Source organism: Acomys minous (assembly GCF_964271855.1).
Source record: "Acomys minous genome assembly, chromosome: 1".
Taxonomy (NCBI): domain Eukaryota; kingdom Metazoa; phylum Chordata; class Mammalia; order Rodentia; family Muridae; genus Acomys; species Acomys minous.
In genome coordinates, this window is record NC_140483.1 from 2424700 (window position 1) to 2448666 (window position 23967).

General features: G+C 49.1%; 2 protein-coding genes across 3 annotated transcripts in view; one reads left to right on the forward strand and one right to left on the reverse strand.

Moving 5' to 3' along the window:
• HSD11B1 (hydroxysteroid 11-beta dehydrogenase 1) overlaps window positions 1–12233 on the forward strand; it is a 47036-nt gene extending 34803 nt beyond the window's left edge. For both annotated transcript variants that reach the window (XM_084790957.1, XM_084790956.1), the window contains exons 6-7: window positions 9940–10083; window positions 11697–12233. In XM_084790957.1, coding sequence (XP_084647083.1) covers window positions 9940–10083; window positions 11697–11914 — 362 coding nt within the window. In that variant the 3' untranslated portion in view covers window positions 11915–12233. The remainder of the gene's footprint in view (window positions 1–9939; window positions 10084–11696) is intronic.
• Window positions 1–23967, reverse strand: part of LOC311602637 (UPF0739 protein C1orf74 homolog) — a 121103-nt gene that overhangs the window by 62589 nt on the left and 34547 nt on the right. The gene's annotated exons all lie outside the window — the stretch shown is intronic.

Sequence of the window (23967 nt, forward strand, 5' to 3'; positions counted from 1 at the left end):
ATGTGGGGTGAGTGGGAGAAGGAGAACATTTCGAGGTGATTTGTATGCATTATCAAACTCCTTTATAATAATAATAATAATAATAATAATAATAATAATAATAATAATAAAAGTCTAGAATAAAGCCCAACCATGAACTAAGAACCTTGCTTCCTTTCCATGCCGAGTACAAGCCTTTACCTCATAACTTGCAAAGTCAACAATATTTTTGGAGCTTTTGAAGCTAAAATAAAAGTAGCCATAATTTGAGCTTTAGCCACAGGGTGAATTGGGGGCGGGGGTAGGTTACAGTGTGCTGGCTAGTTTTATAGCAACTTAACACAAGGAGAGTCACCCGAGAAGAGGGAACCTCAGTTGAGAAAATGTCCCTACCAAACTGGCCTGTGGGGCGTTTTCTTCATTGGTGATAATTAGTTGGGAGGTGCTGTACAAGAATGTTAATTCATGACGTGGCTGTTCTGGCAAGAGGTCACATCCAAAGGCCTTCCAGGTCTGTGTGATCCAGCTGCCAAGAACTCACATCCAAAGACCTTCTAGGTCTGTGTTATCTAACTGGAATACAAACATACCTTTAATCCAGAAGACAGAGGCAAACAGATCTGAGTGCAAGGCCATCCTGGTACAAAGCAAGTAACAGGTAAAGAAAAGCTTAGGTCCATCCAGGAGTGGTGATGCATGCCTTTAACTCCAAACAAAGGTAAAGTTAGTTTGTAGAAGGAAGCACCCATGTTTGAAAGTGACGTCTAATTGAGTGGCAGAAAAGGTGACGAATCAGAGAAGATTTGACAGAATAGGATACGCCAAATAGGAAAGGGAATCTACTTAAGAGGCAGTTTTACAGAGAGGTGGCAGTTTTACCAGGACAGCAATAGAGAAATGGGTTGCAGAGAGAGAGCTCAGGTGAAGACAGAATGAGCCAGAAAATGAGAAGAAGCCAGAAGATTAGAGCAGATTGCTGAGTTAGTTTGAGGCCAAGCAGAACAATTCTGGGCCAAGAGAGAAGCCAGATTAAATAAGTTAGCTAGGAGAGGAGTTTGAGCCAGAACAGCTGAGTTGAACCATCCAGCCCAGAGCTCAGAAAGAACAAGTAAGGGTGAGCTCATTAAGCACTAAGTCTCAGAAGCTGAAAACATTCTTGGCCTAGTTTAGACTCTACGGAGGCTAGAGGCTTCCAGGACTAGGCCTAGGTTAGCAGGAGGAGGTAGTAAGCCTCCCAGACAACAACTGAGCCAGAAGAGTAAAATTGCTTTTACATGGTGCCGCCTCTGGGCTGGTGCTGTAAGGAAGCAGACTAAGTGAATAGTGAGGAGCAAACCAATAAGCAGCCTTCCTCCTGGGCCTCTTCCTCCGTTCCTGCCTTGGATCCTGTCACAGCCCTCTTCAGTGATTGATTTATAAGCTTTAAGAAGAAAGAAGTGCTCTCCTCCCCAAGTTGCTTTGGTCATAGAGTTTCATCACAGCAACAGAATCCCTAACTAAGACAGAAACCGGGACAAGAGAGTTGGGTACTGTTGCATTGCCGCGACAGCCATGAGCACGTTTTCAGGAGGATTGTGGAAGGACTCTGCAACTTTGAGCTGGGAATGCCGTGGAGTGTGCAGGGTTGGGTCTTCATGTGCTGTCGAGGGGACGCGGAAGACAAGGATGCTAAGAGCAATGCAGATGGTGAAAGGTCGACTTGGGCAGTTTCCGAAGGAAGCAAACACTCCATCAGGGCTACTGGAGTGAAACCTCCCCCCTGCTGGGGCAGCTTGTGCTGCTCAGCTGTCCACACAAACACCATTCACAGCTGTCCCTGCTGCCACCCTTCAGGCTGAGGTGCGCGCTTCGTGCTTAAGCATAACTGCCTGGCATAGTGGACTTTTAAAATTGTAACAGGGCTCATCCTTAAAGCAAGCATCAGCTTGCAACCACGGAACTACGTAGACTCTGAGCACCATGGTAGAAACGGAAAATTAGTGCAGTAAATATCTACTACGTAGGATTAGCCCCAGTCTCATTTATAGCCAGGGCTTTATGGGAACTGAGAAAAGAATGAAACAGATTTCACCAGCAAAACAACTAAGGCGAAGGAATGCCCCTACAGACATGACGAGCCATACTGCTGTGCTCTTGGCTCTATCTATCTGGGGCACTATTGATAAGATATTATTAGGAGATCAGGGAAGCTTACTAGGGTAGGTGGCTTGAAAACATTATTTTAAGAAATGCTGCACAATGGTGCCAGAGAGACAGTTCATGGGCAAAGGCCTTGCCACGCAAGCCTGCAGCCCTGAGCTCTCTCCTGCACATTGAGGTAGAATGAGAAAATCAACCCCATAAATTGTCCTTTGACCTCCACACACATATATGATGCATGCACACATACACTAAGAATAAACAAGCTTGAAATAAATTCTGCACAGCAAAAGACAATATTGGATGGAGGGATATGGTTCTGTGCGAAAAGCATTGTTGAGTATACAGGAACGATGCAGGATTAAAAGAAACAAAACTATGGTCATATAAAATCTAAAGAGATTACGCAGGAACAACACAGGGTTAAACATATACAAACATACACACACACACATACACACACACACACACACACACACACACACACACACACATATATATATATATATATATATATATATATATATATATATAGAGAGAGAGAGAGAGAGAGAGAGAGAGAGAGAGAGAGAGATGGCCTCAGCAAATGCAGAATGGGCATTCCAGGGAGAACTGTGCTTTTGTTCTGCTTGAGGCTGTTTTGTGGTACGCAGAACAAAGTTGCATCTTGTAACTGTCTGGTGTCCAGAGTTGATGAGACACAGAGATTGGATGCATCTTCCTAAACGGCAAGCACACCATAAGCTCACAGTTCTCCACCCCTAACAAATACAGCCACAATAATACTTGATTGAATAGGTGGCAAAGCGGCGTGCTAATGTGTGTGCTTTTGATTCCATGGTTTTCCTTAGACTGCAAAGGGGATGCAGGGCTACGTTCCCCTCATTTCTCTTCCTAGGCTTCCATGGCAGGACTTGCTGGTGAGGCTCTCTTGGCCTCGGGGTGGAACAACACATGAACTGTGTGACATGCTATGGAATAACTCAGCACAGAGCCACTCAGAGAAGACGGAGGGGATGAGACAGCTGTCTCTGCAGAGGAGGGACATGACAGACATGGGCAAGATGTGCGGAGGAATGTTAACCCAACAGTGTGGCTGCTCTGGCAAGGGATCACATCCAAAGACCTAAGTCTGTGTGATCCGGCTGGAATGCAGACAGGCCACACACCTTTAATCCCTCGGCTGGAATCATCCTTAGTACACGGCTTCAATCCCAAACAGTTTGGTAAGGTTAGTTTGTAGAAGGAATCAGCCATGTTTGAAAATGATGTCTAGTTGAGGGGCAAAGTGACGAATTAGAGAAAGATTTGACAGAAGAGTCAGAGCTAAGATACAGCAACCCTCACAAGAACAGACAGAAAAGAGTGGGTACTTAAGAGCAGAGCATGGAGAGCCTGGAAGCAGCTGAGTCCAGCACAGTCACTAAGTCAGCCAGTCAGTTGGAAGTTAGTGAGGAGGCAGTGCAGTGGAGCTGATTTGCTCAGTGGTTTGTGGCAGTGAGTTCATGAGTTCACACAGGTCAGCAAAGGCAGTTGAAGCCAGAGAATAAGAAGGAGCCAGAGGAAGGGAGGGAGGGAGAGAGGGCAAGCAAGCTTAAAAATCTTGTTTGGCCAGTAAGTAAAGAAATGCTCAAAAAATAACAGGTGCACAGAGGCTAGCTTTAAAAGGATCCCACTAGCCTTATCTGGGGCCACTGTGGCATTATAATAACAATAACAAAAAATGGATTATAGTCTGTTAAATGCCACAGAAAACAATGAGTTCATGGTTATGTAATCACATGAATAAACAAATGGAAAGAGGCGGCATCTCCCCCACACAGTGGAAGGCCAAATGACAAACACAAGGGAGAAAGGACACTGGAGAATCACCAGTTAGCAATCGTTGTGGTAATCATTCCTCCAGGACACTGTTAAAGCCAGAGGTGACAAGAAACAGGGCATTTATATAATCGCAAAGTATCACCTACTCAGTGAGAACATAGCAAACGATGAATACGAAGCTGGCCGAAGGACCTGAAAAGATATTACCCCAAAGAAGGTACTCAAATGTCCAAGGGAAACACACAAATTTGCCCAACATCTCTAATCACTAGGGAAGCCCCAAGAATAAGGGGGTGCCAGCCCACACCTATTAGCATGTTGTTATCTTGAGAGGCAAGGAGGACAGGAGACAGAAAGAGAGGAGGGAGGGGAGGGAGGGGAGGGAGGGAAGGGAGAGGGAGGGAGGGGAGGGAGGGGAGGGAGAGGAGGGAGAGGGAGGGAGAGGGAGGGAGGGGAGGGAGGGGAGGGAGGGGAGGGAGGGGAGGGAGAGGGAAGGAGAGGAAGAAGAAGGAGGGAGGGGAGGGAGAGGAGGGAGAGAGAGGGAGAGATGCAGACAGTGTGGAAACCCTGTGTAGGAATGTAAAATGGTACAGCTGTGGGGACACAGCCGCGCCTCAAAACATTTAAAAATAGCACTGCCACACGATCCAGCAGCTCTACTTGTGGGTAGATACGCAGGGCCAGGATCAGTCTCAGAAAGATTTGAAAACAGCTAAGCACAGGAGGAGCCCAAGCACCCACAGGCAGATGAGAATTCATAGGGACAGCAGGATAGCCTGCCGCCCTAACCGGGAGGGAATCCTGACCCACACAAAGGCAGCAAACAGAAGTAAGAAGTGAGTGCCATCTGGGCCTAGGGGAGGGAGAAAATAGAGGCAACTGTTGAGTGGGTGCAGAGTTCAGTTTGCAACATGAAAATGGTTCTGGAGATGATAGCAGAAGCTATTGCACAACAAAAATGTGTCTGGCGCCATTAAACTGTGTGTTTAAGGATGGTTAATGTACTGCTGAAGAAACCACCTCACACAACATAATTACTGGTTATGAGAGGAAAGAACAGTTCTGTGCTAGAGAAACCTCAGTGTCCCTTCTGAATCCGATGACCCATGACGGAGCAGACTGGAACCACATATCAGTCTGATGGGAGCTGACGTGAAGAACACAGAATCAAACCAGATATCACGTCGGAATACCAGACAAATCCAAATGGCAGGCTAGCCGCCGTAAGTGCGCTGGTGTGTGACCAACGGCCAGCTCCCCAGAAACGAAACTTTTTAAAACCCTGATTAGTAGCATCTCTAAAGTGTAAACAGCTGCATGACAGCCACACGCTGATGCCAACGTGCTGGCAAAACCAGCTCTTGGTAACTGGAAAGAGCCAGCCATGCTTATCGGCTGGTACAGGATGTGTACCTGTACCTCCCAACAGTGTCAAAGCCATGAGCCTCAGTGACAGACTGGGGGACTGTTTCAAGCAGAAGTGATCCCAGCATGCAATGCAACGCATGATCTTTGGGTGGAGCCAAGCATGAGCACTGCATGGGGTCTGTGAGTGACAGAGAGCGAGAAGCCACCAGCAATCCGGCCGTGGGCTGGACGGCAGCCGCTGGGAAGACATCCACATGCCAACTCCTCGAACTTACGGACATGCCCTTATTAAGAAGGATCTCGGCAGCTTTTATTGAAGGAAGGCTCTGAAGCTGGAGTCACCAACAATGAGCACCCCATAAGAGACAGAGGACGCAAAGATGGAGGGGCGAGACCAGAGCAGTTCTGTCAGGAAGGATCCTCTCTTGGAGCTTTTGAAGGGAGCATGGTCCTCTCGACTCGCTGAGTTCACACATCTCCAATCCTGAATGCCTTGCTTCATTGTCTTGCTCACATTGTCCCAGTGTCCCTCTGCGGAAGGGGCGGACCCTGGAGTACTCAAGGCGGCAGGACATGGAGCTGGCACTGGGCTCTGTTACAGGAAAGGCTCTCAGGAGGCTCATGGAAGCCATGTGTGGCTTCCCAACACCTTGGGGACAAGGCAGGGGGATCAGGGATTCAAGAGGCCACCCCCCAATACATAATAGTTAGAGGCACTCAGGGAAAAGAATTTCTTGTATGTACAATCAACTTTGCTAAAAAGTTTGAAATTATTTCAAAAGAAAGAAGTATTCTCCATCATAGGAACCCAGTGGAGTGGAGGAAGTGTGGGGGTGATGCTGCATTAAGGAGCACTTGACCTTGAGCAAAGCACCCCCCCCCCACTGTTAAAACTGCTCCATGCACATTTGGACAATCTCTTTGTATGTTACTGGAAGGGTTTGCTGGCAGTCAGACAAGGAGCTCCTTCAGGGCGTCACAGGGGACAACGTGCCCTTCCCTCTGTGGGAACCTGTGTGACCTGGTGACCCAGACATGATACAACCCTTTCTCTGGCTGCTGCTTTCTCAAGAATGGTCTCACTTGGCCAGTTAAGATGTCAAGACATGTGTAACCTACCTTTAGCACAAGCCTTCCCCAGGCCAAGCCAACCAGGTCATGTGATGAATGTTCACATTCACATCCAGTAAACTATATTAAGGCATTCCAGAAAGCTTGAAAAAAGCAAAGCTCCTTTGAAAAGTCCAGAGTCTTTCATTTTCTTTCGAGGCAGGGTCCTGTGTATCCCAGGGTGGCCTTGTGTCTGCCATAGTAGCTGAGCAGCACCTGGAAACCCTAGCCTTCTCGGTTTACTTCCTGACTGCTACAGTCTGGACCCTCGGCGCACCGAGGAAGGTGTAGTGGGTGACAAGCGTGTGCCCTCAGAACAACTGTCCCCCTGAAACCTGAGCCAGGGCCCTCAAGGGTGTGACTCAGGTGTGGGGACGAAATCATCTCAGATTCTCTGAGTGAGCCGAGCTCCAATAACAAGAGTCCTTGTAGAGCGGTAGGACACAGACGAAGAGGAGGCGTGGAGGGAAACTGATGTGAAGACCAGAAACAGAACCAAAGCATCTACAAGCCAGCAGCACTGAGGACAGCATCTAAGCGAGAGGCTGGACCAAACCGAGGGTTTCCTGCTGGCGTCCACACCCAGGCTTTGGCCCACCAAGCTGAGGGAGGACAGGTTACTCCAGAGCTTCTCAGCCTGTGGGTCGTGTATCAGATATCCTGCATATCAGGCATTTATATTACAACTCATACCAGTAACAAAATTAGTTATGAAGCAGCAATGAAATAATTTTACGGCTGGGGGTCACCACAGCATGAGGAACTGTGTTAAAGGGAGGCTGAGAACCCGCAGTTATACTGGGACACCACCATGCTTGCGGTGTTCGTGAAGTGCCCTGGGAAGCAAAGGGTTAAGGGTGACGAGCCTGTCTATGGACGCCTTCATCTGTCACTCTAAATGAAAAGATAATATTGGCAGTTATAAAGTTTGCCTACTTGGGGTTTGAACATCAGACCAACACCCTGGGGCTGGAATTGGGTTTGACACAATTCCTGGAAAATGTGACTATAAAGAACAGGGGCCCAGCGATGACGATAATAATAATAATAATAATAATAATAATAATAATAATAATAATAATAATAATAGAGACAACTGTAGAGGAAACATGGTCAGAGTGTGGGTGGCTAGAAGCAGATCTGAATCTTGCTTTTTCACCGACCTTTCTAACCCTGAGCACTTACTCAGCCTTTGACCTTTAAAATGAGCCAGGCAATCTTTAAGGAAAGTTAGCGCCTACTTCAGCTCAGTTCGTCCCTGCCTTCTCACGCCCGGAAGTGGGTCTCTCACCTCACATAACCTTTTAGCTCAAAACCAAACGGCAGGAATTAGAATCCTTTTGTCATTTACTTCAATTTCTTAAAAGAGGCCGTGGCATGTGTTCAAGCTGGAGTCCGCACTGTCTGTGGCTGGACAGGGTGGGCGTTCCCAGAACCAGGAGGCGTTTCTTCGTCCTCCCCCCATTCCTTTCACAGCCTGCGCCTGTTTTCCTGAATTAAGTGTCTCCTGAGAGGAGAGCTCACCCTTCCCTGACGGCTTCATCCTCCTTTCCTCACATATTCTCTGACGTAGTTTGAATTCCTTTATGAGAGTGGCATTTTTTCATTCCCCTAAGTAATTAGCTATTTGTCCCGGCATGACTTTTTGAATAGCTCGTACATTTCTTGCTGATTTGAATACTAATTCTGTTGACAACAACAGCACTCTGTGAGTGAGTCAGAGTCTGTGCTAAGTGTGTTACACAGTTACTTCAGCTCAACAGTGGTACTCTGTACAGACTGTGGCTGAGAAACGCCATCCTTGGGGTTCACACGCAGGCCACCTGTCTCTAAAGCTCATATTTTAAACAAATACTATCCCTGTGACTGTTCTGGATCTAATTTTTGCTTAAGAAAACTTATTGACAGAGTTGGAGTTCTGACGTAGGGCGGCTGTTCCGCGGACATGCCGAGGAACAGCAGCAGCAGCACAACCAGGAGGAACATGCGTGTAGGAGAAGGGTCTAGGAGACAGTTACAGGAGCAGCCCGTCGCTGCTCGCCACTTGCCAGTGCTTTCTGACCTCTGCATTTTACGTGTTGTCAGAAGTCTCTAATTGTCATTTTAAAAGAAAAAAATTCTTTGGAGGAATGGCACAAAACCCAGGCTCTCTGTAGTATATTATTCTCTCTGGATTTCTATTTATTCACAAGCGTGCAGATGCCAAGTGACAAGATATACCTCAATCGTGTTAACTGCTCATTTTAACAGAACAGCTAACAACACCCTTTGGAGGAGTAAGACAAAATCCAGAGATGCTGTGATGCATCGCTGCGTTTTCAGGATACAGGGAAAAGGAAGGTTCATGATCAAGAGGAGGGAAGCTGTCCACAGAAATGGGCCCTAAATTGGCTCTGCTTCCAGAGCTAGTGGACAAGGATTTTATAGTCTTTGAATCCATGCTCAGAAGAGCATATGGGCCGGGTGTGGTGGCGCACACCTGTAATCCCAGCACTCGGGAGGCAGAGGCAGGTAGATCACTGTGAGTTCGAGGCCAGCCTGGTCTACAAAGTGAGTCCAGGACAGCCAAGGCTACACAGAGAAACCCTGTCTAGAAAACCAAACCAAAACAAAACAGAAGAGCATATGGTCTCTGTTCACTTTGTTCTATCCACTGGGCACGCAAAGAGTTCATCCTGTTGTGTCTATATCCACATATCCCTCAGCAGACGGGGACAAGTCTTGACTGACACAATAAAAGTTCCGATTCTGTGTAAGGCACACACAGGCGTCTTACCCCCTGAACACAGAAAAGAGACAGGTCATCGAACTGGCCCTGTAGGGTCGGAGCTGAGGCTGCAGCTGTGACGTCACCGAACTGGGCCTCCAGGGTGGGAGCCAAGAGTGCCGCTATGATGCCATGCTGAAGGTCACTTCGCATTTAGTCAACCTCTGTCCAGGGAAGTCTGGCTTGCAGCTCACTCTAACGCCTGTCTTACTTACCGATCTATTGCTGTGAAGAAATACCACGACCAACACAATTCTTCCCAAAGGAGGCAGTTAGTTGGCAGCCTGTTTACAGTTTCAGGCATTGACCCACTAGCATTGTCATGGGGAGCAGGCAGGCATGGTTCCGGAGAAGTAGCTGAGAGCTTTACATCCTGCTCCTCAGCCAAGCAGGCAGAGACAGGGGCAGAGGAGAGAATGGACCTGCGCTGGGCTTCTGGAAACGCACAGCCCACCCCCTGAGACACATCTACTCCACCAAGGCCACACCTCCTAATCCTGCTGGCATTTTACCAACTGGGGAGCCTATGGTGTGGGGTGGGGGCATTCTCACTCAAGCCGTCACACCTGCAAAAACTTAATTTCTATCTTCTCAAAAATGTAATCCCATAGGAATGACTTAGAAGATACTGGGAATCCGAGACTTGGTGGGTGAGGAGACCCTTGGGGTGCCAGCCCCCTCCAAGTCAAGCCCTGCTCTGTCTGAGGCGAAACCAGATCATTTTTAACAAACGTATTTAATCTGTCCCTTAGGGAAAATGACCCAGCCTATGGTTGCTTCCTACTCTGCAAGCAAGTTTGCTCTGGATGGGTTCTTCTCTACCATTAGAAAAGAACACTTAATGACCAGTGTCAACGTGTCCATCACGCTCTGTGTCCTTGGCCTCATAGACACAGGTAAGGAAAAGGCTGTGAAGTAAAGGCCTTAGGTTGGTGTGTCAACCTTACCATGTGGGAAAAGAAGGGTCCAGTCTCTCTGAGGGTACTTCCCTTCTCAGGGGCAAGGCACTAGAGACCATCACTAGAAACGTCAGCCCTGTCCTTAAGTGAGACACCTCTGTCACTGGTGGAGTCTAGCCAGTCTTGGCCCTCCCTTTCCGTCCTGAGCAACACATTCAGTGCCTTCCTTATGCTCTCAACAGCTCCCCCAGGCCACTGTTATTTGATAAAATGTACCTAGCACCTGTGTGCTTTCCTCACTGGATTCAACAGTAACGAGAGGTTGATGCCCTCAGTGTGATGCCCTGGGAAGGGTGCAGCATCCTACTGAACGACTTTCCTTAGGAACAGCGATCAGTACTCAAAGAATCAAGGCTGTGAGAGACAAGAAAACCAAAGGAACCTTCACAGACTAAGGGGAAAACATAGGACAAGTTAGTGCTGAGCATTCTCCTGGCCACAGTCTCAGAGCACAAAAAGGGTAAACAAAACAAATTAACAACAGCAACAACAAAAACCAATACCTCCGTGCTGCGTCTACAGTACTCACTTCTGGCCACTGCACGAGGATTGTGTAGGTGACAATTCAGAGCAGGAGAGGGGGTAAGGGGACAGTGAGTACACTGTTTGCACGTTTATCTAAAATACACATCTAAGACTGTGAGAAATTTTTGTTTAAGGAGTGATTGAGGATCTGAGGCTGTGGCTCAGTTGGTCAAGTGCTCATGTGGCGCTGGGTTCGATTCCCAGCAGCACATAAACCACGGTGGAGCATACCTGTAATCCCAGCTCTCAGGGTGGACATACAGAAGGGTCAGTTCTGAGCCATTCCCAACCATATACTGAGTTCAAAGCCAGCCTGGGCTACATGAGACATGGCAATGAAGAGAGGGAAGGCTTGTCTGAAGGACGTGGCCCCCCAGGAAGAGACAGCATAGTTACTGTCAGCTCCTTCACTGTGACAGGGGCCAGTGTGAGAGGGAGCCAAAGCCTTGCTCTGCCTTCCCTCCTATAAGGCTGCTGTCGTACCGCATGCTCATCTACATTTTATGACAACTACTACATAGTCTTCCATCTGCACCCTCACGTTAGCATGTGCCTCCCACTGAAGCACCCATAGAGGAACGCTGGGACCACAGGAACTGCTGTCACCTCCACTGCACACAGATCCCCATCCAGGAGGCAGGCCCCTGCCAGCCCCTCTTCCTTTATCCATACTAGGCATATCCGGGTGTCTAAGGGTCCCCAGAGGGCCTGTGGGGCTCAGCCAGGAGCACACAGTGCCTAACAGCTAGAGGCCTGGGAGTCGTCCTCACACGATCTCTGCTAACCCCTGCTCGCTGACACTTCCTGTGCTCCCTCAGTCTTCCTGTGCTCGCTCACAACTCCCTGTGCTCGCTCACATCTTCCTGTGCTCGCTCACGTCTTCCTGTGCTCGCTCACAACTCCCTGTGCTCGCTCACATCTTCCTGTGCTCGCTCACATCTTCCTGTGCTCACTCACAACTCCCTGTGCTCGCTCACATTGCTCACATCCTCCTGTGCTCACTCACGTCTTCCTGCGGCCTACAGAGACGGCCATGAAAGCGGTCTCTGGGGTCTTCACCTCGCCGGCTGCTCCTAAGGAGGAATGCGCCCTGGAGATCATCAAAGGTGCCGCTCTGCGCAAAGATGAGGTGTACTACGACAGCTGGATCTGGACCCCAGTCCTGCTCGGGAACCCAGGAAGGAGGATCATGGAGTTTCTTTCACTACGGAAATATAATATGGACAAATTTGTAAACAACTAGGCACTCCTGAGGCCTGGTAAGGGGTCTTGGAACAGTCCAGCCTGATATTTCTGTGAGTCCTACCCATGAAAGCATCTTCCTAGAGAAACACAAATTGGGGGGTACACCTCATCATGAGAAGTTCCTTCGCCACTTGCAGAGTGAAAATGTAATTTTAATAAATGCCACGCACAAACCACTTTGGAGCCTGCAGTTGTGAACTGGATAGTTACATGGATATAAATACAATGTAGTTATATCAACTTTACCTCATACAGAATATGATACAATGATGCCTAATTCAACATTGGATATAATAAAGGTAATATCAGCTTGCAAATGTGTATCTGGTGACTATAAATTGAGTTTATTCATCATGATTCCTTTAAAACTATAATCTAAACAAATGAAAGCTTCCCATGCCATTTCCTGTTTTGTGGTCTGGACCTGTTATCTGGGTTAGAGAAGTCACACCATCCTTTTGGCAAGCATCCTGTCCTCAGTGTCTCTGTGTTTCTGGTGTTCCTCACACATCCACACGTTGCTCATTAGGGCATGAACCACCGAGGCAGCTCAGGGAGCTGGAGTTCACGGGAAATACAAGTCCCAGGCAGCCTGCTCGATGTGCCTAACAGCTCCCAGAATTCCCTGGGCGCCTGTGCCTGAAGTGGAAACGTGAACTGGAGTATGTGAGGTGTGGAGGGGCCCGGCTGTAGCTCAGAGCCTCTCGTTCATTTGACAAGCAAATCGCCAAATACCTGCCAAGCATCATGTGACGACAGTGACATGGGAAACAAAACACCAGCCATATTAACAGTTGCACAAAGACCTCACTGGTCAGGGCACAACAGGTAAGACACGGCACCTCATGGTGGATCGTTTCAGCAGCCTTTATTAAAGGGGCCAGTGGGCTCAGTGGGCAACAGTGCTTCTTCTCACATAAGCATCGCAGCCTTAGGTAAACACCCCCAACCCACAGGAGAAAGAGGAAGACTCAAAGTCCTTCTCAGGCCAGGTGGTGGTGGCTCACACCTTTAATCCCAGCACTTAGGAGGCAGAGACAGGTAGAGCTCTGAGTTCAGGGCCAGCCTGGTCTACAGAGCAAGTTCCAGGACAGCCAGGGCTACACAGAGAAACCCTGTCTCAAAAAACTGGACAGAGTTGTTCTCAGACCTCTACACACACAAACAGAGAGAGAGAGAAGATTTTTAAATAACAATTTTAAGCGGGGGGGGGGGGGGTCTAGCTTACAAAAGCTACAAATGTAGAGGTACAAGCAACTGTGTCGTGTCCAGTCAGCTCCAGCTCCTCCGACCCTGGGGCCCATAGAAACAAGAGGAAAGAACTGAGATCCAGGGACAGAAAGACTGGAGAATGCCACATGGCAGGGTGTATGACAGTCCCTGGTGAAAACAGGCACCCTACTCAGGTCCCCCAGTTGGGGAAACATGAGCAGAGTGTGGTGGGAGGTTCAGGTCAGCTTCCCTGGGCACAGAGCAGAGAGGAGAAAGGTGTAAAGTGTTAGGGAGTGAGAGGGCATATATACTAAGCAAAAATTCAACTTCAACTCTCCCAAACATGGGGCTCCCATGATAAAGGATGCTGGAACCTGCCTGGGAACTTGGGGGAAATCCTGTTCTCCTGCCTTCAAATCCCAATGTCTGAGCAGAATAATATTTCAGAGCGTATCCAAAGCCAGGTGTGGCTGACATCCGAGGTCCCAGGATATGGGGACATGAGGCCCAATGACAGGTGTGGGGGTGACAGTGAGCATATGGCACTGTCTTCTTAGAGGGAGGACCCTCCTGTGCACGTGAACAGGATGGCTCTGACTGCACCTGTGTATGAAGAACTCTATCAGTGTGAGGCCTGGGTCCTGACTATATCACGTACCAATTCACAAGCACCAGCACCTACATCAGCACACTGGAGTCTCACATTCGCTTCAGTATCACTTAGAGTGAATCAATTGGCCATGGCGTTCATTTATGTGGTGGGGACTTTAATCACATCCACCCCATTATTCTCCCTTGTCCCTCTCCCCTGATCCCCTGCCTCTTCCTAAGTGCCTCTTTATACTTTCATGTTCTCTCTCTCTCTCTCTCTCTCTCATGAGTCAATGAGTTCCATCAGAGTTGCCTACAGAACTGGGAGGGAGGGAGAGGGTATTTACAGGAGCATGTGCATCTTAGCAGTTATTCTACTTCAGCTATCAAGGACTGTCTCTCCCTCTCTATCAGTCACTGACTGTGCACAAATCCTTAGGAACGGTGGAGCCTCATTAGCCGTCCCTCCCTCCACGGCCGGACATTGTCAGGCCCAGTTTCCCTCCGGCTTCCCTTGTGTAGGAAATCGCAGCTGCTACGAACTCAAAAGTACCACGGCCATGTCACAGCTGAAAGGTGGCATTCTACAGGCTGTCTCCTCTGGCTCTCACCACCTTCCTGCCCTCTCTTTGTTGACGTTCTCTGAGCAGTGAGTGACACGGACTCCTGTGTCGGTATTTTGGCCAGTTACAGGTCTCTGCAGTTACCACTGTCCACTGCAGACGGAAGTTCTCTGAGCAAAGCTGACAACAGCACGAATCTGTGAGGATAACCATAACTATATAGAAGGCAGTTCCATAGCTACACCACATCCACTTAGCAAAACAGCAGCTGTCACTTCCCCACCAGGACCTACCTGTGACCCCCTCAGCCACTGGTTTTTGAACAAGCTTACAGAACCAGACACGAGTTCCTGCCTGTGGTGTGAGCTCCAAATCCAGTCAGAAAGGAATTGCTTATCCAAGTAACGGAATTGCCACTAGTGCATCAATCGGACCAACCTAGTGATGCTGCGGAAGAGACGAGCTCTCCTCCTCACAGTGAGAAGGCAAGGTGCAGATTCCTTCCCTGAAGGATGGAGGCAAGATGGAGCTGAGACAGACTCTACTTGGAGATAAGTGGAAATTTTTTTCCTTTGGAAAGCAATTGCTGGGTTTATTCATTTCACGTCTGTAGGAACTTTGCCTGCACGTATGTATACCATGTACATGTAGTACCCGCAGCGGCCAGAAGAGGGCATTGGATTCCCTGAGCCATCCTATGTAGGCTGGGAATCAAACCAAGATTCTCTGCAAAAGCAAAAGTGCTCTTCAGCCCCCTGAAACCTTTCTTAATTTTAAAACATTTTATTTGTTTATTTATCTTAGATTTTATTTATTTTATGCGTATGAATATTTTGCCTACACGTATGTATGTGCAGCACATGTGTGCCTGGGATTTGCAGAAGTCAGAAGAGGGCATCAGCTCCCCTGGAACTGGAGTCACAGGAGGTTGTAGCTTCTAGGGGTGCTGGGAACCAAACTCGGCTGGATCCTCTTCAGGATTAACAAGTGTTGTTAACCACGGAGCCATCTCTGCAGCCCTTGTTTTATTTTGTTGTTGCTGTTTGTTTGGTGACTTGTTTGTATGAGGCAGAGTCTTGTTGTGTCTGCCATCCGAGCCGTCCTCCTCTGCCTTCTGAGCCCTAATGGATGTGCTCCCTGGGCCTCACCTCACGGAAGAAATCTTTTTCTTAATGAGGCTTTCCCCAGAATGCAGCGGGAAGGGCTCACAAAGCAGGTCTGAGAATGAAACCACCCACACCCCACAGCCTGCCATGTTCAGTAGCATGCTCTTAAAATGCCACCATACTCATCAGCATGCTTTTCTCATGTCAGGACACTCATGTCCAGGAAGATCAATGTTGCAAGCCCATTTTCAAATGCTCAACTTCTGAAGACTCTGCGACCCTCAGCATAGAGGTAAAAACCTCCTTATGGGTAACAACCCCAGAGGCCCCCAAACACCCACCAGAACTTGATGGGCAGGAAGACTCTGTTGCTGAAGGCACCGCACTTTTGTGTACAGGACATAGAAAAATCAAGCTCCGACTAATCTGAGAGCTTCCTCCCCGCTGGCTAGCTCTCACAGTGCCAGGAGGGGCTACATGCGCGGAGCGGGGGAGGGGAATCAACGGTCCTATCCAGCTACAGACCCTGCAAGTTACCACGCTGACCTGCCAGGCAAGATGTGCCCACCAGAGCAATAGTGACATAACTACCGTGAGGGTAACCAACCACTTTCTGATTGGACTTAAGGCCTGGTCCGCAGGAGGGAACTCAAGCCTGTTATTGAAAAGCTGGTCCAAAGCTGGGGAGGTCACAGGCCCGAGCGAGGAACCTACTGCTGTGGTTTTGTTAAATAAACACATTATCAAACCTTCTTCTAAATATTTCTATTTATAGCCATAGATTAGTGTTGGTTTCAGCTTTAGTAAAAGAAGCTTCTCTAGAGTAGGTGACGGCAAAGACTCATCACTAGTCAGTGATAGAAATAAGTGACTGCTAAGCGTTCAGCCTTAAATGGGACACTTCTATCTCCTCCAAGGCTCAGGGAACACAACGGAGCAAAGGATGGGAAAGAGGGTTTTGAGATGCCATATTTTGAGAGTGACTGGCTACCACCCTCAGTAACTCACAGCAGCCAGCAGCAGCTGTCGCCATCCCCGCCCCCACAGAGGGCTGGGCCTATCAACAGTCAGGCATAGCTTGGGGGTGGGGCCTGCACAAGGTTCGGCCTACCAACGTTCAGACATGGTTTGGGGGTGTGGCCTGCACAGGGATGGGCCTACCAACACTCGGGCATGGTTTGGGGGTGGGGCCATGAGGGAATTGTGGAATGCTGGTGGTTAATGACGGGAGGAGTCTTCAGTGGTATAGTTTACTTCTGAGTATTCCATGCGGAAGTCCAGAGCTCCACGCCCGGGCTTATATGCACAACCTTGATTAAACTCAGTGGCCCACAAGACAGAAATCATAGGACAGGAAAGTGGAAGGGAGGCCTGTGGGGAGGGGGAGGGGCTGTCAGGGAGCTGGAAGAAGGATAAGAGAGGGTTAGGGTGTGATCAAAGTACACTACATACACACATTACACACACACACGCGCGCGCGCGCGCGCGCATAAAAAAATAAAGTTAATTAACAAACCAAACCCTTGACTGTCCTGTGCTTACCAATCCCAACCTGGTGCATGGTGATCTTGCCCAGTCCTCACAAAGCCTCAAGAGGAAACCTGGCCTTAAGCTCCCTCCGCACACGCTCTCCTTGCCTGTTCACACACTACACCAGCTATGCCTGATCAACAGTCACTTAGGGAGCAACAAGCCCGTAGATCCTTCCCAGGAGGCAGTGGTGGTGATGGTGGTCATTTTCTTATCCTCCTCCTCCTCCTCTTCCTCCTCCTCCTCTTCCTCCTCCTTGTGACAGGGTGTCTAGACCATGGTGGCCTCAGACTGGCTATATAGCTAGACAACCAACCCTGTGCTTCTGATGTCCTACCTCCACCACCATGCGCCATCATGTCTTGTGTATGTGGTGCTGAGGGTCAGACCCATGACCTCCTACATGTTAGACCAGCGTTCTACCACCTGCACAATACGCACCAGCACCCGAAAAGACCTCTGAAGAGTCTTCACTCAGTTCCTAATCTGCTTCCCACCCCTTTAGCTACCAGCCCCATCTCTCAGGTGTGGCTGTGACAGCTCCATCAGTACCAGCCCCGTCTCTCGGGTGTGGCTGGGACAGCTCCATCAGTACCAGCCCCATCTCTCGGGTGTGGCTGTGACAGCTCCATCAGTACCAGCCCCACAAAAGCCCATGTCATTAGACAGGTGCTGCCTGGAGGGACCTGCCCTTCCTAGTTCACGTTATCACAGGAACCTGCACACAAGGGTGCCGGCTTGCACTTCCCTTGCCACATGTGGAACCCTGATGTTTATCACTCAGCTCTCACCCACACTGGTGTAAAAGCTCAGCCTCACTTTGTGGCTCCAAAAGTAAAAATAGTTTCTTGACACAAAGGAATTATTGTGTTAACTATTAAGAAAATAACAGTTTCACCAAAGATAACATTTGCTTTGACTAAGAGACCTTTGTGCTCCTGAGTCTGAGGAGGCACTAATAAGTCAACAGGCTGTTCGAGGTCTGGTCACAGTGCTAGCCCTTGAGCAAGCCTACTCTCTTCCCATTGGCGCTCATCCCCCAGGACCGGCTGTCCAGCTGCAAGCATTCCTGAGTATGAGTTTTCCTCACTGAGACCCAATCCATGACAGGAAACAACCCCAGAAACTGGGTATGGTAACACGTGTTTGTACTCCCAGCCCACAGGTGGAGGAAGAGGGTCAGAAGTTCAAGGTACCTTCAAGGTACTTCAGCTACATAAAGAGTTCAAGGCCAGCCAGGTTCGGTGGAGCACCCCTGTAATCCCAGCACTCGGGGTGGCAGAGGCAGGTGGATTGCTGTGAGTTCAAGGCCAGTCTGATCTACAAAGTGAGTCTAGGACAGCCAGGGGTACACAGAGAAACCCTGTCTCAAACAAACAAGCAAACAAAAACAAATGAGTTCAGTTGTAGTTCAAGGCCAGCTGGGGTGTGTAAGACCCTGTCTCTCAGAGGAGGAGGAGGAGAAGGAGGACGAGGAGGAGGAGGGAGGAAGGAAGCACTCAGAATGGGAGAGACTGTTCTGCCTAACTGCTCCAGAAGTGCACATCCATAGCACTTGGCCCCTGGTGTGGGGCTGTGGTGATGTGGAGCATTATGGTGCAAGCACAGGAGAGAGAAGCCGCTCACCCACTGTGAAAGCGTACACAGAAGAGACCAGGGACAAGAGGGTCCCTGCAATCCAGGGAACACTTGGGTGGTCAAGGCCAGAGGGTCAAAAAAATCCACGGTCATCCTTGGCTACATAACAAGTGAAGACCAGCTCGGGCTACATAACACCCGGCCTCATGTACCCACAGAATCGGCTTCCTCTATCCGGACCCCACCTACTCAAGCACCAGCAGCTGAGGACCAGGCTGCCAGCACAAGGCTACGGGCAACTCGTGTCCAACTCCTAGCAATCCAAGACACACGTCATAATGACGCAATCTGAAACACACCTCATAATGACCACGGTGCAGGGAAGCACAGAGCAGGACACAGTCCTTAGGGTCCTGATCATCAGACGCTCTCTGGCTTTGGGCACTTACCCCCTCTCTCCAGAGTCCTCAGAATTAATCCACCTGCAGCTGGTTCTCAGAGCCTGCAGGAGGCAAACAGTCAACGGCTGTGGACAATCTGAATCAGCACCATATCCCACACCTGGGATTAAAACAAAAATGTGTTTATATAACGTAACTGGGGAGGAGGTGGTTTGGTTTTTTGAGACAGGGTTTCTCTTGGCTGTCCTAGAACTCAATCTGTAGACCAGGCTGGCCTCAACCTCACAGAGAGCAGCCTGCTTCTGCCTCTGCAGTGCTGGGATTCAAAGCCTGCACCGCCACCACCCAGCTCACATAACTGAGTTTTTAAAGACACCAAAACTTTCTACTATAGACATCCCAACAAATATTCTTTAAATATGGTTTTCTGGTAAAACTAGATTTATTTTTATAAACATATTGATTTATCTTTGATTATCTTTGGTAAAAATTGGTATGACTATAGAAAAAAATGTTTCTTGGCTCAAATTTTGGTTTGGTTTGGTTTGGATTTTGGTTTTTCGAGACAGAGTTTCTCTGTTTAACCTTGGGTGTCCTGGAACTCACTTTGTAGACCAGGCTGGCCTCGAATTCACAGAAATCTGCCTGCCTCTGCCTCTCCAAGTGCTGGGATTACAGGCATGTGCCACCGGGCCCAGCTGGCTCAAAATATTTTTATTTTGCATTTTCCTTTTTAATCTTTGTGCCTGCTTTCTGTCAGAAATCTGCTGAAATACAATTCCTGACAAAACAAGGCTGTCTTAGCACTGAGCTGAACAGAGAAGCAATCTTCCTGAATCCGTTGGTCTGGTGTGGCTACAGGGATTTGATGCTGACTCACTCATCAGTCACCCACACCCCACCCACCCACTCCACCATGCAACACAGGTACAATCGAGGATCAACCACACCCTCACAGCAGGACAGTAGACTGCAATGTTTTCACAGAAAAATCTGGAATGTGAAAGGTGCAAGAATCAAAATGGAGTCACTTGTGTCAACCTGAACAACAACAACAAAACCACACACATACACAAGCAAGCAAACAGAACTGGAGAGAACCATGGACTTGCACAGATTACCACAGACCTGTATGAAAAGTGATTCCACATGGACCTCTCACTAGGAGCTCGTTTTATCCCCAAACGGACACAGGTGGAGGTCAAGGGGCACAGGCTTCAGTTGTGTAGGGTGAGCAAGCCTGAGAGCTACTACACCTCAAAGCTCTTGGGGTTCCTGGGAGGCAGACAGGGAGACAGACTCACAAAAGGCCTGCACACCAGTACTTAGCCGCCTCTGCCTGCACAGGAGCATCTACAAGGAAAAGTCACAGCACATCTGACCAGTGAGTGGACGATGCGCACAAGGGCAGAGAAGCAAGGGAGGCTGAGGGTAAACCTGACAGGATTGGCCTGGCTGCCATGGCTTCCCACCCTCTTTCTCTCTGTCTGGATGGGGTGGTTTCTCCCGGTACAGGCAAGCTCTTTTCTGCTCAGGAACTGCAAGGGAGAGCCAGGAAGCTCCAAGGTCAGAGGCAGAGGCCACAGTCTACTTGCATCTGCCCTCTTGGGGGAGGGGTGCTGCCTGCAGGCACCCCCACGCCTGGTGAAGGCGGTGCTAGGGATGCACCTCTTGAATGCTATGCAAACATTCTGCCAACTAAGCCAAACCCTCAGCATGTACAATGAATCCTTTTTTAAAAATGTCTAAGTGTCAGATGGACAGGAGCTGAGTGGGGAAGGCTTTGAAGCCAGGAGTTTCTGGAAGCAGACGTCATGAGGAGGACATGCTAAATGACCGAGAACCAGAGACTAGACACTGCGGCTGGGCTGAAAGCCCCACGGCCAGGCACACCATGCCGCGACGGACAGGGCTCACAGTATATCTGAGTCTCTGCTAGACGACTGGCTGGCTCCTGGGTGCTGCGTTCCAAGGCTCTATCTTGCTGTCCTTGGATAAACTTGCAGGGAACAGGTTCAAGAATGAACCCCAAAGCCAGGTGTAGAGGCACACGCCTTCAATCCCAGCACTAGAGAGGCAGAGGCAAAAGAATCTCTGTGAGTTCGAGGCCAGCCTAGTCTACAGAGTGAGTCCAGGACAGCTCTGTTACATAGAGAAACCCTGTTTTGAAAACAAACAAACAACAACAAAAAAACGAAAAACAGAACAACAACAAAAAGATGAACTCCAAAACTACCACCACGTCCAAAGCCAAGGCCTTAACTACCAAGTCTGTCACCGGCCTCACCTCACAGACAGGGGCAGGAGCGCCACCCAGTGGCTGCACACAGGTAGGTAGCTTCATGCCATATCAACCCTTGTGGCAAGCTCCTACTGCAAGTCACCATTCAAGCCAGAGCCCATGAAAAGATCACGGTCTGTGGGCCACGACCAGACCACCAGCCGGGGAAGGGGTGTGTGGGCTCCAACACCTTGACCTGCCCAGCCCAGCCACTCAGGAGACCGGCCTGGAGCTGGGGTAGCTAGTCCAGTTCAATAACGACCCTTAGTGGCGCTCTCAGAAAGGCACTGGGGCTGGCAGTGAATGAAAAAGCAGAGAGGTGAGAGTAGAGGCGGGTCCTATCTGGGAGAGGAGGCTGCCCCTGCCCTGCCCACAGGCAACATTAGCATAATTGGACGCTGAGTACCTATATGCACCTCCCAGGCCACCTGCTCTGCTGCGGACTCTCCAAGGACGCGGAACTGTGTTCCTCTGTCATTAGCCCCTCCCATCTCCTCTGTCATTAGCCCCTCCCATCTCCTCTGTCATTAGCCCCTCCCATCTCCTCTGTCAGTAGCCCCTCCCATCTCCTCTGCTCAAACCCCTTCCTCCCTCAGCTGACTCCTGCAAACACTTTCTTAGGAGACACTAGGAAGCAATTTCAAATCTCTTTCTCCCATACACGGCACGCATGTTCTTAAAAGATCTCAGCTGGGGGCACAGGGGACGGCTCAGATGGTGGAGTTCAGGCATAGCACGTACAGTGGCCTGCTTCCATCCCCAGGCCACATAAAACCTGCTGTGGACACACCTATAATCCCAGCCCTTGAGAGGAGGAGGATCACAAACTCAGCTCCTTGGCAATACAGCGAGTCTGAGGCTGACCTAGGTCGGGTAATTGAGTTCTGTTAGATGAGCCTTAAAAAGTATGTTGTAGGTTTTGCCATCATCCTACGAAGTGAGAGGCTGTATGCTTAGGAATCTCCCAGGTGATTGGTTTAAGATATTTTTTTTTTCGAGACAGGGTTTCTCTGTGTAGCCTTGGTTGTCCTGGACTCGCTTTGTAGACCAGGCTGGCCTTGAGCTCACAGCGATCCACCTGCCTCTGCCTCCCGAGCGCTGGGATTAAAGGCGAGCGCCAAAGATTCTGTTTTTATATGCTATGGATGCACTTACAATATTGTATCTAGTAACTAAGAATTAATCTTTAAGAAGCACACCAGACAGACAGAACACACTGGTTCCTGGGGGGCAGCTCCTTCCTTGTCACAAAGCTACAGCCAACAGTCTCGGCTGCAGGTGTCACTCCAGCAATGTTACATCTGACTGCTGTTTGCTTGTTTGGCTGGCAGGTTGGCTTTTGGAGACAGGGTCTCATGAAAAGCAAGCCGGATGACCCTGAACTCTGATCCTCCTTCCCACTCCTCCTGGACTCTTGCATCATGGGCCAGTACTCTCAGCTCCTGTGGTTTAGAGACTGAAGCCAGGACATCATGCATGTTAGGCAAGCACTATTCACCCACCTGTGTGGTACCCCTAACCCCTACCGAGGGCTCTATAAATGGCATCATTTTAGTAACACCCTAAGATGCCTCTGTAGATTAGGGTCTCCCCAGCGCCTGGTGCTGGAGACAGACCGAGGGCTGAGGGCACTCTGCCACGAGCTGCACCCCCATCCATGTCAGCATTACTAACATGACCGTTCACTGGTCTAAGCAGCAGTCTAAGGGGTTGGATCCTTTTCTAACCTTGAGTGAGCCTTCAGGGTAAAGCCAGTCCGACTGCCCAGTTCCCCTGTGACCTGTGTCCCAGGCCACTGCTGTGGAAGACACAGCCTTGGGAGCAGGTACAGAGATGCTCTATAAGGGAATCCTGTTGCCCTGCGAACAGTTACCTCAGCTCTGAATTACCATATGCTCAGAACATGAAAGCTCACGTTCGCCTTAACTGTGTGAATTAATATGGGTTGGTGTTGGGTTTGCCAGTGGTTAATAATTACCATGAGGGATGCTAGGGTACATGGCATCTGTCCAATAATGAAGAAATCATTAAAAAGCCCTAAAGGTGAAAATTATGAAGACATGGAATGTGTTTATGTGCCAAGTTTAAACAAAAACCAAAACGATGGGTCCCAATCTGTAAAAAACAAATATGAGTAACTGTGGACAGAAACTAAAAAGACAAGAAAGGCATGGACTGTGTTGGGTAGTAGGATTTTAAACATCTTTTAGGGTCAAGCATGGTGTATACACCTGCAGTCTCATTGTTTAGCAGGACCAGAAGTTCAAGACCAGCTTGGGCTACATGACATTGTCAAAAGAAATCTTTTAATAGTGCTACTTTACACTTTTTATAAAACTAGAGAGAAATTCTGAGCTCTTCCCAGCCACTTTTCAGTGTGTTTACCTCCCCCACAGGCTGACAGTACAGTATATATAATGGCCCCTGTGGTTGGTGGGGTCAGTTCAGAGTAAATCCCCTGCATTGATACACATGACAAATCATGCCAAATAAGAACAGATTCGAAAGGTATGTGTCAAAAAGTGGAAAAAGCACAGAAAAGGCCTTTTCTAGGGAGGGGGACTCCATCTGGAGAAGGGCACCATTTGTGACATAATTAGGGTGGTGCTGCCTGAGGCTGGCTGTCAGATAGATGGCGGCCGCACTACTCCAGAGCCCAGATCTCCAGCATCAGGAAGTACGTAAGCAGCTGCTCCGGCTGAGTCCTCTAAGCTGAAGCCACCAGCGAGCGTTCTGACCTCAAAGGCCATACGAGAAAATGGCTCGCAGAAGGCAAGCAAGTGGAAGCA